The sequence below is a fragment of the Pempheris klunzingeri genome, chromosome 8 (assembly GCF_042242105.1).
Source record: "Pempheris klunzingeri isolate RE-2024b chromosome 8, fPemKlu1.hap1, whole genome shotgun sequence".
NCBI lineage: Eukaryota > Metazoa > Chordata > Actinopteri > Acropomatiformes > Pempheridae > Pempheris > Pempheris klunzingeri.
In genome coordinates, this window is record NC_092019.1 from 2,895,257 (window position 1) to 2,914,761 (window position 19,505).

At 43.8% G+C, this 19,505-nt stretch overlaps 1 protein-coding gene across 1 annotated transcript; it reads left to right on the forward strand.

Annotated features, from left to right (window-relative positions):
• Positions 1-1,105: 1,105 nt before the first annotated feature.
• sim1a (SIM bHLH transcription factor 1a) lies at positions 1,106-17,874 on the forward strand. Its single transcript, XM_070835872.1, has 11 exons — positions 1,106-1,280; positions 6,144-6,223; positions 8,375-8,464; positions 8,551-8,659; positions 8,750-8,835; positions 9,929-10,128; positions 10,276-10,382; positions 10,742-10,889; positions 15,373-15,538; positions 16,458-16,869; positions 17,165-17,874. Exons 1-11 carry the CDS (start codon positions 1,106-1,108, stop codon positions 17,872-17,874), a joined length of 2,283 nt encoding a protein of 760 aa, XP_070691973.1.
• The last annotated feature ends 1,631 nt before the right edge of the window (positions 17,875-19,505 follow it).

Sequence of the window (19,505 nt, forward strand, 5' to 3'; positions counted from 1 at the left end):
AACAGACAAACAAGTTAAAGCCTGTAATTTTTTTGTTTGAGGTTTGTGGCGACAGCAATTTTATGAATTATGAAAATTAAAAGTGGGCCACAGTGAGAGAAGTAATGCTGGAGGAGCCGGTGCCAAGTGACAGACTGTAGCGTGGCCTGAAGTTAATCCTCACTCAATGGTTCTTTTTTTTTGTTGATGGACAAAATCTCTTAAACTGACTGATATTTTTAAGGAGTTCTGCGTGTCGTGTCCTCCCAGGAAAACAGTGAACGGGCTCAGAGGGGATTTTTCGATCCAGTTCGGGCCAGAGGTGAACATCCTCACCAGCCAATCCCCGTTCCTCACGGGGCGCGTCATTACGCGCAGCGGCCAATAGACACTTGGACAGGGTGTCAGACCGTCCAATAAGAGCAGAGATGCCAGCAGTGGGCGGGTCTTTGAGCCTGGCTCACTTAGGAGGCTCTGGATGCGCCTCTGGCCACTAAACCAAACCACAGAGGATCGAAGATATGCGAGTGCGGGGCTTTATGGAGACTCTGCCTGCGCACCGTGGGGGCCAACAGGCGTCAGTGTAGCCAGCTGTCGGCAGAGGTAAGCGGACGAGCATGCACGGGTGTGTTGTTAAAGGTGAATGTGAGAACACAGCCACTGAACTTCTGCAGGGGGATTCAAACAAGTGTTAGCTGGAGCTCCAGTGCTCCACAGACAGACTGACTGACTGACTGATGCCTCACATGCAGTTCTGTCTGATGAAGTTTTCGTCCTGCAGGGCCGGATGTCTCCCAGTCCCCTTTACCATCAGGTGTGATGGCTCCGAGAGCGCGGTGAGCCCTCCAATGGGCTGACCAAGCAGCAGCAGCAGCAACAACAAAAAAAGAAGAAGAAAAAGCCCACTGTAAATCCTCAGAAATCCAGGAATTAGCCGCGTCCAGCTCGCCTCCAAACACCGGGAACACCTGGAAATATGGGAATGCGTCCACGCGCCAGCAGCTGTGGATTTTAGGCCGCGCGGGGAGAGAAATCCAGTTTGATGTTTGGAGCCGCCGCAGCTGCGCCACCGCGCCATGAGCCAGCCGGACAGGGACTGAGAGCCGACTGAACCACAGCGCGCACCATGAAGGAGAAATCCAAGAACGCCGCCCGGACGCGACGGGAAAAGGAAAATAGTGAATTTTATGAACTGGCCAAGCTGCTGCCGCTGCCCTCCGCCATCACCTCCCAGCTGGACAAAGCCTCCATCATCCGGCTGACCACCAGCTACCTGAAGATGAGAATAGTCTTCCCTGAAGGTAAAGAGACGACAAACACCTTCAGACACAGTTTCCATGAAGCAAAAAGTACAAAAACAGAACAATATAATGTACAAAACACCAATAATGTATGAATACAAGAATATATAAAGTACTAATAGTAATACTTTACTTATTTCGATAATTATGCTTTAATAATAATTATTATTATTGTTTTAATTATCATTCTTCTTATTATTATTGTTTTAATTATTATTTTTATTATCATTGTGTTATTAACCTTTCAGTAGAAGTTTGTATTTGTTGCTGCGGCTTGTGGGTGATTTCTTATAGATTTTCTAAAAAATAATTTACAAATGTATAAATACAAATCAAGCAAATAATTTGAGATGATTTTCAAACAATATATTTCTTTTCATTTTATTTTAATTTCATGTCCGTTTTTTATAAATACATAAAATTTTTCTGGGTGCTCGTTTGTGGCCCAAAAAATTTTCTGAAAGACAAAAAAAAACAGACCAACAAAAACAAACAACATCATAATGTAATAATCCTGTATTATATATTTACAGGAAAAATATAGCTGCAAATATGGTTTGAAATATCAGATTTAGCAAGAGAGAAATCAAACGTCCAATCAGTAGCCGTGACTTCTCATCTTCATGTATTTATTTTTTTATTGTTTCAAGGAATCATGTATGAAATCACTGCGTAAATATTTAAAATAATATATTTATCAGAACCTCAGTCCTGGTCGCGGTCAGCTGGAACATTTCCTCCTGCTTCACTAATCTGATTAATCTCTGATGAGAATATTCCTCTTTGGCGGAATGAATATTCTGCGCAGTTTGTCCTCCCGCAGTGAGTCGGTGTGCGGAGTCTCCTGTGGCCCCCGGTCCGTGTCCCCGGCCTGCACTCATGAGGTTTCTCTCCGGGGGCCCCCCGGCGGCCCCCGGCTGCAGATTAAGTGTGATGAGGCTCCGTCCTGCGTGACTGCAGCAGAGCCGCAGATATTAGTACGATCTGCACGTCTGATCCCGCAACATATGGAGCTCCATGTAACAGTACAGCAGGCAGTGATGGAGGGAAGGTGGGGGCACAGGGAACCTGGAGGGAAAACACAAAGGAAGCGTGGACCCCAGTGAGGATCCGTGTTTTTAAAACCTGGCACTGATCCTTTACATGCCTGGGTGCAGTGGTTATACACTGTGAGTGCCTTTATTGATTCTGTGTGCTCCTAACACTGCCCAGTCCCTGACAGAGCAGGGGAGGGAGCGTGGACAGTGATATGACCGTGATCCTTTAATGCTGCTGCACACTGTGTGCTTCTCAAGCTGCAATCCATGCAAACAAACCAGGTTGTAACGTAGCTGAGCTTAAAGTGGCGTACAGGCCTGTTCATGTAGGAATACATGCATGAAGCTGTCCACATCTCAGCAAAGTCATTTCACTCCAAATCAGCCAAGAGGTATAAAAAGTGACATGAATGCTGTTACATAAGCATGAGGAGCTCATGTTATAACTCACAGATTCTTATTAATACTGCAGAACACATTGCACGAAGGTCGGCGCAGGGTGGTGGTGGTGAGAAACCTCTAATTGTGGATCCATGTGATCCAAAAAAAAAAAACCCCTCCAACACAAGCCTGAAGTATTTTAGTGTAGAATGAGGATTTGCTGCATCTTCTTCCCTCCACTGTTGCTCAGCCACATACATGCAGCTCCACTGGCTTTATTCTGGTTATAAATTGTGCCCGGCACAGGTCTCGGTGACACCCGTCAGGCCACATTCTGCATTTCTTGCATGTCTGGAGGACGTGAGGCGGCCGCACGTGTGTGACAAGCAGCACGAGCTGCAGCTCTCTGAATAATTGAAGGGACAATCTTTGCTGGTGCAGGGCTTCACCCCTTCTGTCCTTTATGGGCTGTGTTGTGTTTTCCCCATTAAATTAAATCACCTCTGCTGTACCTCTTCACTCCACCTCCACCTCCACCTCCTCCACCACCCTGAGCAACATGTGAAGAAGCCCTCCTAAGAGGCTTTAGTGGTTTTGCACAAGTGGGGAGAAGCAAAAAGCTTGAAGAGAGTTCCTAATTTTTCTCTTTCTTCCCTCTTGTGACTTTGGGGGGTCACTTTTATTTATGGCGCTCAGAGTGGTCGGTAGGGGGGACCTTTGACCTCGGCCATGTTGTCCAGGCTGGCTTAGATTACGTGACACCCCCACACCGCAAATATCCTGCTGAATCCAGTCCACCTAAACCTGAAGCAGATTTAAGACCAGACTGATGCTGGGACACAGATTATTGTGCTTTATTTATCAGAAACACTGAGGATTAAAGGAGCAGTACGCAATGTTGGACAAACAAATCCCACCCCAAGGTCCACTTACTAGGTTTTTTTTCCCCGCCGCTTTCAACCACATCCCACTGTGTTCCTCAGCAGATGGACTCCTGCCTGTCTGACCTCATATGTGTGACTCTTTCCTGTCTGGAAATAAGCAGCGTGCTCGTGCATAATGACCATAAATGACATATTGAAAAGGCTCCTGGGGGCCACCTGACTCTTTCTACTGTACTTTATTATTCCTCATGGATCCTCTCTGCTCGGCCTCCTTCTCAGCACTTTAAACTCTCCAGAAACTAGATCATTATTATTATTAGTGTTGCTGTTTATTAAATGTGGGTCATAATTAGACAATTGAGCAGAAATTAAACTAAAGATTGTGTTCAGTGTGATACTGCTGAACATCAAATATTTCACTGCTTATCGATTTATTGAATTTATTTATGTGTCTACTAATTTAAACATGGTCTTCCTCATCAAGTTCTTGCGATTTAGATGATATTTTTCGATTATTTAATACATATATAAATAATATTTAAGGGAAAAGAACAGCTTGGAGCGGACAAACTTGGATTAATAGGCGATAAGAAAGTCAAAGAAGGAAAAATGAGGCTTTCTCTTTCTCTGGATCCTTTAAATGGACAAAAATGGCCTTTTTGCTGAATTGCTTCACGTCTCCAATGCGCATTAACACATTTTACCATTTAAAAAAAGAGGGTTATGCAAACAGAAAAGGTTTGGGAGCCTCTGCGCTAACAATGCACAACAACAAGAATAGTGGGAATAATGAAAAGACTTAGTGGAACCATCTTGTGTTTAGATCAATTGTGCAATAAGTGGAGGGCTGGATCTCAGCTTAAGTGATCCTCCGTAATAATAATGAGCATAATATCACCATGTGCTCGTCACTTGTCTTCCTAATCACGGGGGTGCTGTGAAGGACGCGTCGCCTCTTCTGTGCTCCAGATGTACTTTTCTATCATCCGCTGTGCTGCTATTTTTGTAGCTTCCTGCACCAAACTCCATTCGATTTTCCTCCACTTTTAGCGTGTCTTTTAGAGCCTCGACTTTAAGGCGATTATTCCTCATTATTATAAGCCACTATGCTCCTTTTGTTTATTCCGGGTTATTATAAGAGACTCATAAAGCTAACTCAAGGAAATAGATTGACCTATTTTTTTATTTCGTTCCAATAAAATCACAGCCGTCCTATAGCCTAGTTTATTATTATTATATTATATTATATTATATTATATTATATTATATTATATTATATTATATTATATTATATTATATTATATTATATTATATTATATTATATTATATTATATTATATTATGTTATGTTATGTTATGTTTTATTTTATTTGTATTATTATTATTGTTATTAGTATAGTATAGTATATTATATTATTATTTTATTATTATTATTATTGTATTATATTATATTATATTATTTTATTCTATATTATTATTATTATTATTATTATTAGTAGTAGTAGTAGTAGTATAGTATAGTATAGTATAGTATAGTATAGTATATTATATTATATTATATTATATTATATTATATTATTATAGAGGGACTGCAGGACTACTGTGAGGGCTAATTAAAGTGTGTACGGGATCAACAGCATTAATAAAACATCTATTCTAAGTAATAACTAAATGTTGAGGATTATTAAATGAGATAAATCCTCAGACTGCTCTTTGCAGCGGCAACATCTATCTTTATATCTATTTATCTTCGATCTGAGGACGAAGCCAGTGATTTTTTTTTTATTTATTTTATTTTACTTGTGCGTAATTTGATTGTGTGTCTTTATGCAGACGTGAAGTCCATATTGGGTCCATAAGAAGCGTGCGGGCGGCGGGACGCTGTGATCCCTGCACGCCGCCTGTTTACTCTGCACAGCCGGATTTGCATTTCAATGTGCCGCGCTGCTGCACGGAGCGCTGTTTGCTCTGCGCCTCCCGCCATCTGAGATGTTATTTTTGGGAGCCCCGGCCTACTGTTGTGGAGGGTTTATGAAAATATTTTTACGCTGCAACGTTTGCAATGATCCGGATTCCATCAAAGTCTAATTTTAGGCTCGGTGTATTCCTGGAGCCGCAGACCGTGCAGGCTTAGCACATTGTAGGAGTTTGCACCATGTTGACTTTAGACTTGTGATGGTCGGTGTGCTGCAGTTTAACGAGCCAGTGGACCCACATGTCCCAGTGTGAACAGGAGGAGTTAATTTAAATCAAGACTCGTGTTCATTTCTCTCATGTGTGTTTTTTCCTTCTGTGGATGTTAAACAGTTAAATGTGTAAATGTAACATCAGAGGTGGATTTAAAAAAAAAGACTGTGTTAGGCTGTAAAATCTTATTGGTGCTATTATTTATTCCTACATGTGCTGTAATTAAAGCCCCTTCAGTCACAGTGGTAGACTGTGATTAAATCCTAGTAGATCTTACTTTACAAGGTTTAAACATACCGTCTTCTTGTGATCGCTGTAGATTATATTTTGTGCAATCACAATTTTAACTCTGTAAATTTGTGATTTGTTCTCCAGGCCTCGGGGAGTCCTGGGGCCACGTGAGCCGCAGCAGTTTGGATGGAGTCACCCAGGAACTGGGCTCCCACCTCTTACAGGTAGGCCTCCAATGACTGTGGTGGTCAGGACTCACTCTTTAAAAGAAAGCTGGAGCAAAGATGATTATTATTATTATCATTATTATATTTTATTTGAGTATTCTTTTTTTTGTTGTTATCGTTATTCAGCCATAGGTGGAGTGTGTGTGTGTGTGTGTGTGTGGTTCAGTGGCTGCTGCCATCTGCCTCCTGCTGCCTTCATTCATGTGCTTTAAGAGTGAAATGAGCTGAACACATTCCTGGTCACGCACAGAGCCTCGGTCTGTCCTGCAGCCCCTCTCACATCAGCAGCAGCACAATGGAGGAGGGCTACGGGGCTGCGGACCGGCCAGAGTCCTGGTCCGACAGACACAGAAGAGCACCAAACACAGCTTCTGCTACGGGACTGAAGCAAAACGGGACCACAGGGCTACAAGCTTCCAAGCAGGTCAAATAGTTTAGCAGTCAGGCCTAAAATGTTCTGGGGCTACTGGTTTGATGGACCACGGGACTGGTGACTACCAGCTAGTATTATTTTGTCATGACGTCACTCAGTCTGTGTGCTCTGATAGCAGCTCTGTAGTCGTTTACAGGTTAATGATACACAGTCCTGTTGAATATCTGAAGAATCATGCACCTGACAGACCAATCAGAGACGCCACTCTTCAGGACGCTCCGTGTGACGCACAATATCGACGTGCTTGCAGACTCCCTTATGGATGACGCCGTCTGCAAGGTGACCGTCAGGACCTTTCCCAGTCAGAAGCCTTGGGTGGTTCACACCATCCAGGATGCTCTGAAGACCCTCGCGGCTGCAGACACACAGCAGAGCGTGCAACTGGGAACGTGGATGAGTACAAACGAGGAGAAACTGGGATCAGAATTCCAACAGACTGACTCCAGACGCTCATGGCAGGGACTACGGAGCATAACGGACTACAAAGCGACCTCCTTCAGGATGGCGACAGCAGATGTCTGCCTGGGTGAAGCGCTCCGTAGCCTCTATGCACGCTTCAAGGCCAACACCGTCAGCCGCCAAGCTGTGACATCTGGACGTAGAGGAGCATGCGTGAGTTCTGGAGAGTGAACACCAAACCCCACCGGCCCAGTCCGCTGGCAGTAGTCCCTCTCCTGAAGAAACCCCTTCTCCAGCTGCTGAAATGACTACCAGCTGGTAGCCCTACCTGTGTGGTGATGAAGTACCCCACCCGTACTGCCCCGGGCCCACCTGGACACCAGAAGGGGGGGGGGGTATCCAAAATGCTATTTGTGGACTACAGCTCAGCCTTTAACTCGCCAGAAGCTTGAAGGCCGGGACTCAACTCCACCCTGTGCAACTGGATCATCAACCCCGTCACCATCGGCCCCCCACGAGGACGCGTCCTGACCCAGGAGGTGCAGGACAGGGGCCGACTCACTGAAGACCTGAGCCAACCCAACAGCAGCAGATGCTTCTCTGTGTCAGGAAGCTGTTAGTGACAAAGAGAGAGGATGAGGAGGAGTTTCTTCCCTCAGGCCAGTTGGGTCGTGAATCAGTGACTTCAAATTAATCCACACACACTGTTGCTCATAAAGTCAGAATAAAATGGTTTTTTTTTACCTCTTCTCATGAAATGATTGGGAGAATGTGATTTATTCTTGATGAATAAAGTTATATCTTCTCAACTTTATTGATCAAACTCTTCCAAACACATCACAGTGGAACTTAAACCACAGTTAACTAAATTGGGGGTATTGAACAATTATTCCAACTTTATGGGCAACAGTGTATTTCCATCATACTACCACCATTTATATTACACATCTACTTATATCATTTACTGCTTATATTTTTCATGTTTCTTCATTGTTTCCTTTCTGAAAAACACTGAAAAATCATCCTGATTATGAAATGTTAACATTTTTTATTCTATCCAGTCTTTCTATTCTATTGTTGGATTAATTCTACTTTGTCTATAAGTTATATTTGCTCAGGAGAATTTCACTGCACGTTGTACTAAGTATGATTCTGAATGTGACAATAAATACTTTGATTTCTAATATTAATTCCAAATTACAGACTTTTTCTTTTTACTCTTGTATGTACAGCAGCATTCTGCATTTGATATGCACTCATTTATAAATTAGTTTATATGCAATGCACTGTAACACTCTTTTTATTGTTTCTTCCAGACATTAGATGGCTTCATTTTCGTGGTCGCACCAGATGGGAAAATAATGTACATATCAGAAACAGCATCAGTCCACTTGGGCCTGTCGCAGGTTGGTTTAACAAACTCACCGTGACCTTCTCTGGTATGTTGGGCCCCGATGTTTTACAGCTCTGAGATCAATGTTCATTTGAACAGGTAGAGTTGACGGGAAACAGCATTTATGAGTACATCCACCCAGCGGACCACGATGAAATGACGGCCGTCCTCACAGCACACCAGCCGTACCATTCACACTTCGTCCACGGTAATCAACAAACTAGGCATGTTGCACTGTAAATGACGTGGACTTCATCACGCAGAATAAATAACTTTTTTTTGTTTTCTCTCTCCACAGAATATGAGATGGAGCGCTCCTTCTTTCTGAGAATGAAATGCGTCCTCGCCAAAAGAAACGCTGGTCTTACCTGTGGAGGATACAAGGTAGCAGGGCCGAGGACAGCTGGCTTTACTTTATGTTGTTATCACACAGACATTAACAACTGAAGAATCCAATAAAACAAAATCCAACTAAAGTCAAACTCAAAGACTTTGGACTGAATTTTCCAGCAAATTCGTTCTTGTACTTACAATTTTGAGGGCACTGAAAAAGGAAAAGGCTGTGGGACCATCATAATGTGACGGTTTCCTCCGTTTATAAGATTACATTACATGATTATGATGCTGCTGGAAAAAAAGCTTTTGGAGTGTCCAACATGGAGAGGGATCGTCCTGCAGGGAGCATGATTGTGACTAGTGAATTCATAGAAACAGGCTTGTTGGATTTTGTCATTTCCTCTATGAGAGTGGAATTGTGATGGCAGTATGTAAAAGGTGAGGGCAGCAACAACATCATAAAGGTGTATACTCTGAAGACCATGAATATTTGTAGCAGATGCAAAGTGCTGGATGAACCATGTTGATTTCTGACCTTGGAAGCAGCAACAGTCTCAGCTCGAGGAGGCCCACTTCTGTGTTTGAACCTTTGGCTGTAACACACGATCTTCAGCAGCAGATGGAGTTTGATCCATTGTCTTTGAACTGAAGATGCTCAAGCTTTCCCTTTGTTTGGACACTCTTTGGATTTCTTGTCTTGTCGCCTTAAAAGTTGAGCTGTTTGTTTGCTGATACGATTTTCCAAATCTTCCATTTACCATTTTCAAAAAAAGGAAAGAACACCTACACACGTATCTTATTCCCAATTCCTCTTTTGTCTTTATGGACATGACAGTGTTTCAGCTATAAAAGGTTCACTCCAGTGTGGATTTTCACCTCAGTGACTGAAGAGTGGGCACTGGGGAGATGAGTTATCACCACAGGGACACACAAAGTAACATATAACATACAATACTATCCAGGCAGTTCAGTGATAGTGAATAATGAGTGAGAAGGATGATTTTACCTTACTAGTCCAGAGTGACCAAAGCTCACAACTAGAACCTTTTGGCGTGAGTGACACAATCTGCAAGACTAGACAAAAATCCAACATGTGTGGATTAATACTTAAACTTTCTGTAACCCTCTGTGAACTCTCCAGGTGATCCACTGTAGCGGCTACCTGAAGATCCGTCAGTACAGCCTGGACATGTCTCCGTTTGACGGCTGCTATCAGAACGTGGGGCTGGTGGCCGTCGGTCACTCGCTGCCGCCCAGCGCCGTAACTGAGATCAAGCTCCACAGCAACATGTTCATGTTCAGGGCCAGTCTGGACATGAAGCTCATTTTCCTCGACTCACGGTACGTTGTGTGTGACGCAGCGTTCTGCATTCGTCTGCACACAGTGGATATGTGTTTGTGTGAATGCAAGAAGGCTTTAATGAGTCGAGAGTGTGTGTGTGTGTGTGTGTGTGTGTGTGTGTGTGTGTGTGTGTGTGTGTTGCTCAGGGTTGCAGAGCTGACCGGCTACGAGCCTCAGGATCTAATAGAGAAGACTCTGTATCATCATGTCCACAGCTGTGACTCCTTCCACCTGCGCTGTGCTCATCACTTGTGTGAGTTAGGTTTGTTTTACCTTCCTACAAATTCCTAGAAATGTTCTACACAAGGACACACACACACACACACACACACACACACTGTCGCATTTCCAGGAGGACATTACATGGTCTTATATTTATTTCCTGGAGACTTACCCTAACCGTAACCTCAACGACTACTTACCTAAACTCTCTCTAATTTCTCTAATCTTAAACCAAGTAAAGTAAAATGTAATGATTTATGTTACGGCTGCAATATTCTGCTATATTTCAACATGCTCATGTAATTTAGTATAAGCTACACTTTGCTTGGATTCTTTTGCCCCAACAGTAATTATTTGCAGTGATTTCTTTCCCGTCTCTTGGTCTTGTAGTGCTGGTGAAAGGCCAAGTCACAACTAAGTACTACCGTTTCTTGGCCAAGCATGGCGGCTGGGTCTGGGTGCAAAGTTACGCAACCATTGTGCACAACAGTCGCTCATCCCGTCCTCACTGCATCGTCAGTGTCAACTATGTTCTCACGTGAGTATCTGCACACCAAAATGCACACACCACACTGTGTTTGTGTGTTTATGTCTTTGGTGATAAGTGGTGCTGTGGTGATAGTGATGGATAGAACTGTGAGCCTTTCTTCCATAAGGGAAAACATTCAGTGACCATCGGTTGCTTCATCTGTCAGCCATGATTTCCTACTGTTGTTGCTGTTAGTAATGCTGTGTAGTCAGTAATGTATTCACATATGACTGGAGGTTTGTCGAATTAGGCCGATTAATCTCGAACAGTGTGTAAGATACCTGCACAAACACTTTATTTTCCACCAGAAGATAATGCATATGACAGCTGGCTACATTAGCCATCTAGAGTCTCCAGGTGACTAGCTGCTCTCCGGCTCTCAAAGTGAATTTAATGGTCGTATTTGCGAGAGGAACAGAAGTCCACTGTCTGCTGCTAGCTCTGGTTAGCAGTTGTCTGCAGATATCAGGCTGAGGTTCAGTCAGGAAACACATCTCTGTCTCCTTCTCTGTCTCTACTGATGATTAACATGAGTGTCTGCTCTCTACTTAGTAAAAGCATCTGGTAATGACGGACCAGTTAATGTCACCTATCTTGCACATGAAATTGTAAAAGTATGATTTTTCCATCTTGTATACGTTTCTTCTGCATTTTGCAAAAACAAAAATCAGTTAAAATCCTAATTCGGCTGCAAAGCTTTTGGCCATATCGATGCAACTATATATGACTTAGATGTGAATTATACGAGGCTGAAGTCTGGCATCGCTGAAAGACACTTGGACTTGTCTGAATACCGCTCATGCTTCAGGAATCTACACCAGCTTTACCTTTTACAGATGCAGCATCACATTTGGCTGTTTCCTTTTAAACTGTTTTTACTTTTAAACAAATTGGAAGTCAAGTCAATCAATCAATCAAAAGAAAACCAACAAAACTCAGCGACATCAAACTTACAGTGAATTTTTAGTGTGGCTTGGTATGGTATATTTTTATTACTGTCACAATATCATATGAAAGGCCCATCCTACTGTCTATCTATCAGTGTTAGCTTTAACACCTGGCCTTCACTGGCATACAGTGAAGGCAGCATGTCACTTCTGTCGGATGAAAAAACATTGATTAACCCCAAGTGGTTCAGAAAATTGATGGCTGGATGGCAGTTTACTGCTGATCATCCAGCTATTCTGACCTTAAAGCAGCTTGTAAACACATTCCAGTAAAGAAAACCTACTTTATCTTTTTTTTTAAAGCAAACTGGAAACAAATGTGAGAGCCTGTGATACAAGCTCAGTGTGGCTGAATCACCAATATATTAATTACTGACACAGACCGGTTTCTTTAAATGGAGATGTGTGTATAGATTGGAGGACAGCTCACAGTTGTCAGTTAAATGGATCTGGTGTGAAATGACAAGTGTTTGGCATCTCCAGGGCAGAGAGGGGTGTCTCAGATCTCTGCCTTGCTTTCATTCTCATGCTTTGATAAGATAATGAGTATTGGTACTAGAGATTAACGCAAACAGTTGCTGTGAAGCAATTAACTGGAGGTTAATTGGAAATATGACATGTGTTTGTTGAAGCCTGGTTTGCAGAACCCGGGAACGAGGAAAGTTTATCAAGTCATATTCATTCCTCTTTAGTTTTTGTCGTTGTAGGCAGAGTTCGAAACGAAGGAAGTGTGATAATGCTTTCTTTTAGGAAAACCAGAGCTTTCCTGTTTGACGGTAGTAGACATTCCTGTTCTATCACCGTATCTGCTCTTGTATGCCAGTTCTGCCATAATGTCTGAGCCCTTTGTTACGAGGTTTGTTGAGTGTGCTCGTGTGTTGGCTGTTAAGCTGTGGCAGCCTCTCTGTGGCGGCGTCAGTCACCTGGCATAGTTTATCTAAGACCGGCAGCTCTGCCTGCAGAGTGTATAAACAGAGGCAGGGCCTGAAGAATATCTTCCTGGAGTGGGATTGCAGTCGTTGGGCCTTTATCCTGCACAAACAGCACTGGGTCGCCACGAAAATCCTCATTACAGGCTGCTAATTCACTTTCTTCCAATAAAATCAAACTAGTATCATGACAGAGACTCTTATTAAGTGAGAAATACCTTTTACTTGCCTATTATTCTATTATTTTATCACTCCTAATGTGCATATTTCTCAGACGTACTAGCGAAAGTGTGAATGAATCAGGCCCATAAAACCCTCCGTTAAGCAGCGCGGCTGGCTGCGTTCAGAGAACAGCTTGACGCACATTTCCTCTACCTCCTACATCAAACCCATAACAGCTTTGCTTTAACGGCCTTTTAATTGATAGGCCTTAAACATGATGAGCGTTTATGGGCTCCAGCTTGCTGTGAGGGAAATGAAGCCTTCAGTAAATCTTCTTGAGACACTCTCTGGATTGTGCCACACAGTGAAATGGGCAGTGTGCTTCTTTTGTGCGTCGTTATCAGGAGCAGGGTTGGTTTGCCCGGTAGCTTGAGTTTATACAGCCATTGATAACACAGCTGATACGGCCACTTCACCTGCATGTGAACTCCCACTGTGTGTTCAGCTCCGATAACCTCTGCACCTGCCACTGCTACAGCAACCACACTGTGATTTAGCAATCCTTTAAATAAAGGCATGTCTGCAGCAAAAGCACGTAACCACATGTTTTACTCACAACTGCTGTCTGTTTAATCACTTTAGTTGCATTCTGTTCTGCTTTAGAGCAAACCCGTCACTCTGCTGTGTTACCCACACACTGTGTTTTAGTGTCACGTCAATGCCCGACACAAACATTTGCATTGATGCATCTACATTTTGACACATTCAGAGAGTTAAACAAGGTTTGTGTACAGACAACAAAGAGAGGGTAGGAATCTATTTGTTGGCTTTATATTTAAAGAGCCACCCTGGGAGTTGGGACGCCTCAAAGCTCACAGCGTAACTCTGAGGAATCCTGAAATAATTAACCGGATGAGGAAAAAGAAAATAACATTGTTCTCATTTCATTCATTTCATTCTTATCTTTACTTTTTTTCTTTTGGCAACCTTCATCATTTGAACTCTCCTCTAAGAATGTGTTCAGATGTAAGAAACCGAACTGAACTGACATCTTGACAACATGTGCAAATTGGGACGAGTGCTGACAAGCACACACTGATTCATTTTAAGGGGTCTTTATATAAATGGTTGGAACAAAAGCTTTAGAGTGCTACTGTTCCTCTTTATTGAAGCAATAGCGACAATCTGCCATAACACAGAGGTTTAGGACGTTTCTGGGAATCAATGAATGTATTGACCTGAGTTCTCTGACCAGTTAGTGACATTAGTCAGCTGATTGACAGAAAAATCTGGATTATCAATCATTTTTCAAGTAGATATACCAAACATTAAATAATTTCCTTTGGGATGAATGAAGTTGATCTTATCTTATCTTATCTTCTTATTTCCTGCCTCCAGCTTCTGCACTGTAAGCATTTGCTGCTTATGTGATAACAAATTGGGTTTGGTTTGGGTAACGGACCGGCCGACAGACGAAACAAGCAACTTGAAGATGTGACCTTGGGCATTTTTCACTATTTCCTAAAGCCTAATGATTAATCGATGAATCAAGAGAAAAATCTGCAGATTAATCGCTGATCAGCAATGAAAATAATCTTTTGTTGCTGCCCTGTAAGAGGTCAGCCAACATAAACAGTTTCACTGCTGCTTATCACAGACTCTCCCAGTGAATGCAGCTCTACTGGAGGGATGAACAGCTTTCTTTTAAAAGATAGTCCCTCAGTTAGTGTGTTGATGTGGTGGTGGAGAACGCTGCAACTGATGCAAATCCAGTAAAATGTGTCTGCATGGATGTATGAATTTGTGTTTGTGTGCAGAGAGATTGAGACAGAGGGGGAGATATGTGTGGATGATGGATCACTATTTGTCTCAAGTAAACCCTGTCCAGGTTTTCTGTTGTCTCAAACTTGATTCATCATCCATGGCGAGATCTGTAGAACAAATCAATTCCCATTTCCCAGCAGTGAGACGTCCCAGCCTCTCCTATGGGCCTGATTTAGCCAGACATAGCCTTTAATCTTCCAGTGTATTTGATTGGACAGCTTTCCTTCTGTAGAGTGTTTGTTGAAGGCCTTGCTGCAATCCTTCTGGTAAAACAAGCATCCCAACAGCCATTCTATCACTCCTAGCACACCCCCACCCCTCCCGGCAGTCCCACTCCCACTCACACACACACAGATACACAAACACACATCTCTCGGCATGCTGTCCGTCTCAAAGCCATGATGAGCATCTAATTGCTAAACAGATGTTAATGGGTTTTTTGCACCTGGAGAAAAACCAAACACGCAGGTACACATGGGCTGTTTGTGTTCTTTAATAAACAGCCTTTCCAGGGGACTGGGATCTCTCATTGTGTAATTATAGACCATATTAAATCTATGACATGCAATTGCAAAACACCCACAATATTCCTGTGAATGCATCACGTGGATTTTCTGTTTGTGTCTTTAGGGAGACTGAGTATAAAGGCCTCCAGCTTTCTCTGGACCAGGCGACGTCCAAGGCCTCTTTCCCCTACAGCAGCAGCACCGCCAGCAGCCTCACAGAGAGCTGCAGAACTCCCAAGAGCAGAGTTTCCCGGCCCAAGACCAAAGCTAGACTCTCTCCATACACACAGGTGAGGATTTGATGTCTTATTGGAGCCTTCATCTGGCTTCAAATCACACTCATGATGGGATTTGTGCTGACGTGAAAACACATGGCAGCAGTCTCCCACTCAAGGAAGCTTCATGTTTAGGAGTCATTACCTGGTCGGGAGTTTAAAACTTCATGTTGTAGCACTTAATCATTCAAGTGCGACACCTTGCTTGGTAAATCAAACCCAGGAAGTAACCTGGTATGGATGTTCACAACAGACAATCTGATAATAATAATCTTACTTTGCCTTCGCTTTTGGCCAAACTGGGGGTTTGTGTACAGCTCATGTTTCTGGTCCTGTCAGATATCTTCATAAAGATGAGTGTCCATAGAAACAATGGCCAAGGGCACCATAGAAGTCTAAGGCACATACTGCATAACCACAACCTTCACCGTTTGGTGGACCTTTGCTGCATGCCATACCCCCAGCTGTCTCTCACAAACATTTGCTCCTTAAGTTAACACACCAAAGTTATATATTTCATACATTCCAACTTTAGTTATTTACTGGGTGATTAGAGTGACCCGTTTCAACACAGCCTGGCACTGTTCCTGGGTAACATGTCTTACTTTTTATAGCCAATAAGTATATAGAGCTAACCAGTTTGGTATGTGTTGTAGGTCTGCCTAAGGAACCAGTAGAGGTAGAAACAGTGTTAACATTAAAGCAACACAAGTACCACAGTAACACGTCAATAACTTATTTAAATTATGGTATGAAAAGAGTGTGATCCCATTTGCAATTAGCTTGTTTTAGAGCCCCTGGTGGCTGCAATATCCTAAACAGCTGCTTGGTTTTTGTGCGTGACTAACACAGCTCCCAGAGGATGGGCCACCTCATTTGAAGGATATCTACGATCTCTTTTTCTTGTCTCCCCTTCCCACATTTCTCACTGCAGTATCCTAGTTTCCAGACGGAGCGTTCAGAGTCTGACCAGGACAGTCCGTGGGGCAGCAGCCCCCTCACCGACTCAGCCTCGCCTCAGCTGCTAGAGCACAGTGAAGGCCTGGATGCCTCTTGTGTGTACAGGCAGTTCACAGATCCGCGCACACTCTGCTACAGCCTGTCTGAAGAGCAGCATCACACCGCCAGTGATGCCTACACACACCTGCACGCACATGGCCAAGGTCAAAGTTGTGAACACGGTCGATGTGAGGCGGGCAGATATTTTTTAGGACCACCTCCGACTGGCAGAGATGCGTGGTGGGGCACCGCCCGGTCCATCCTACCGCTGAGCAAGAGCTCCTTGGAGAACCATGAGGGATATGACAGCAGCATGTCGCATATCACAGCCATCCACAGCTACCATGGTGAGGACTAAGACTGAGACTGAGACTAAGAGATACAGTTGATTAAAGATGCTTCCTGTAAGACCGGAGCTGTTCAGTGACAGTCAGTACCGTAAATGCTTACTCTCTGAATGCATTATTTGCTGTGGCATGTAATCAGCATTAAGCTTGTTTTAATTTGTTCATGCCAGTAAATCCTACAGAATTAAGAGGAATCAGTGGAAACCGAGAACAGCCATGACTGCTGAGAACGATATTAATTCTTATCAATGTTTCCTCCGCTCTTGCTTACTGCTTTCATCGTGTGCTCCTGCAGGCCGGGGACACTGGGACGAGGACAGCGTGGTCAGCTCTCCAGATGGAGGCTCAGTCAGTGACTCAGGGGATAGATACCAAGCTGACCACTATCGCAGCCCGCAGGAACCCAGTAAGATTGAGACGCTGATACGAGCCACGCAGCAGATGATCAAGGAAGAAGAAAGCCGGCTTCAGCTGCGCAAGGGCCCTTCGGACGCCCCACTGGGGCCGGCCAATGGACTGCCCAAGGGCCCCGGTCCATGCTTCACTCCTGATTATACTCAAGGGCCACTCCAGACCGTGGTGTGTCGAGGTTTAAGTCAGGTGATCAGCCCTGCATCGAGCCCGGCCCCCCTATCCAGGCTCAGCAGTCCGGGGACTGAGAGACTCCACAAGCCCAAAGACTACCTCCAGACAGACCTGTCCCCCCTTTCTTTGCCATTACACCACCCATTTGGTCGACCGGGCCCATGCTCAGCCTCACCCACCCCGGCCCCAGCACTCTACCCCTCCCACACCCACCCGCGGCCCTACTTGGACAAGCATACAGCCTACTCCCTGACAGGCTACACTCTGGAGCACCTGTATGACCCAGAGAGCCTGCGGGGCTACTGCACCTCCGCCAGCACGGGCCCCACTCACTACGATATGACCCCTCACCTCCGCATGCCGGCAGAGCAGACCCCTGGACACAAAGGCACCTCTGTCATTATCACCAACGGCAGCTAACACTCATCAACAAGACTCACAGTGGGACTGCAGTCACACAGCCTGAGCTGGTTAGCACTGGCGCAACATGAAGCCATTGTCATTCTGAATCCCATCAGCCTGTTTTTCCCATCATACCAATCAGTTCTGATCCAACTGTTGCTCAAACTATCTTTTAAGTCTGCAAAATGTGTCAACATGCAGGTTTCTCTGAATGGTCCTTTGTGAATATTCTCACGAGGGAACGATAAGGATCACGTAATTATAACAGTGACATCTAAGACTTTGATACTTTGATTAATGTGTTTGCTTCCTTTGGCACAACATTTTGACCAGATCCAAGTGATCCCATGCATCTCTCCCAAAGCATGGCTGACCCAGACAAACTCAAGTAGAGAGAGAATACCAGCATTGATCTGTTTTACTTAAACAAGTAGAGACCATAAACTAATTGGGAAAATGTTTCCTGAGGTAATAAATTAGGTGAGAAGTCGGATCATTTTCTCTCTTTAGACTTTAATATGTCACGGCTGCCTCCTCAGCCATAAGAAAGGAGGAGGTGCAAGAGAGGCTTTACTGTAAATAAAGACCATTTTATTACAGCGACGAAGAGCATGGGTGGCTGGGTGTGAAGAGAGAGCGCTCTGGTTCCACAGGCCGGCCTATATAACCTGTTGCACTGGCCAGGTGTGCCAGGTTAGGTGATCGCAGGCTCCGCCCAGCCAGGGACCTGCAACAGAAAGGCAAGAGAGAGTGAATCAATGAAGACATCTTATTACACTGTAGACACTATTTTTACAAAGAGGAAAGTAAGGAACAGCTTAAGTCGTACTTGAGAGAAGAAACTAAAAACATTTTGGTCAGAATGGATCAGTATGATGGGAAAAATGGGCAGAAGCGTAGCTGGGTAGAGGACGGCTGGAGTTCTGCTTTAAAATCCGTCCCCATGTATGAAACCTTTTGCACTATAAGAGATTGGAGTTTTTGTGAAGGGGTCTCCTTGTTTTTCGATGCATTTGGATGAGGAGAGATGACAGGGTTGGGTGTAGTGCACTTTGCAGTGATGCAGACTAATTAAACGTCACCGACTAATATGCAAAGCCATTTCTCTTGATGTTTCTTTTCTCTCAGTTTTGTTTTCTTGCAGGAACGTGAATACAATAAGGAAAAAGGCAGATACATTGACAGCCCTCACTGGTACATGATGAATATGATTGTACAGTTCGAACCATGGACACGGAGCGCATTGTTGGACATAATCTAATGGGTGACACAGGATGTCTGCTGCTTCAGTACATGCTGAGTAATCACGGTGGAGGGAGTATATTTGATTGGCAAGACAATAAAATGACCTGATATATACTGGATATTCTACAGGATTCTTTTTAGTGTCATGAAACGACAGAACATATGGGAAATATTTTATGCTTGCCATCCTGATATCTGTGGTAGAAATTTCTGATTGACTGTAGGAAGACTGACACCTGCGACCATATGCAATTTGACCCATTTGAATGCCAGGTAGGGCGGCTTTATTGCATTCATTATGATGAATCCCTGAAGCAACTGGTAATTATTGTCATGTGGGCATGTTTGTACAACAGGATTCAAGTTTTCTCTTGGATTTTCTTCTTTATGTCCAAAATCAGTCC

Excerpts from the sequence above, each read along its gene's own strand:
- sim1a (XM_070835872.1), top strand. The coding sequence starts at position 1,106 with ATGAAGGAGAAATCCAAGAACGCCGCCCGGACGCGACGGGAAAAGGAA. Across the intron at positions 10,129-10,275 it reads CTCATTTTCCTCGACTCACG|GGTTGCAGAGCTGACCGGCT; the intron begins GTACGTTGTGTG and ends TGTGTTGCTCAG. Across the intron at positions 10,890-15,372 it reads AGTGTCAACTATGTTCTCAC|GGAGACTGAGTATAAAGGCC; the intron begins GTGAGTATCTGC and ends TTGTGTCTTTAG.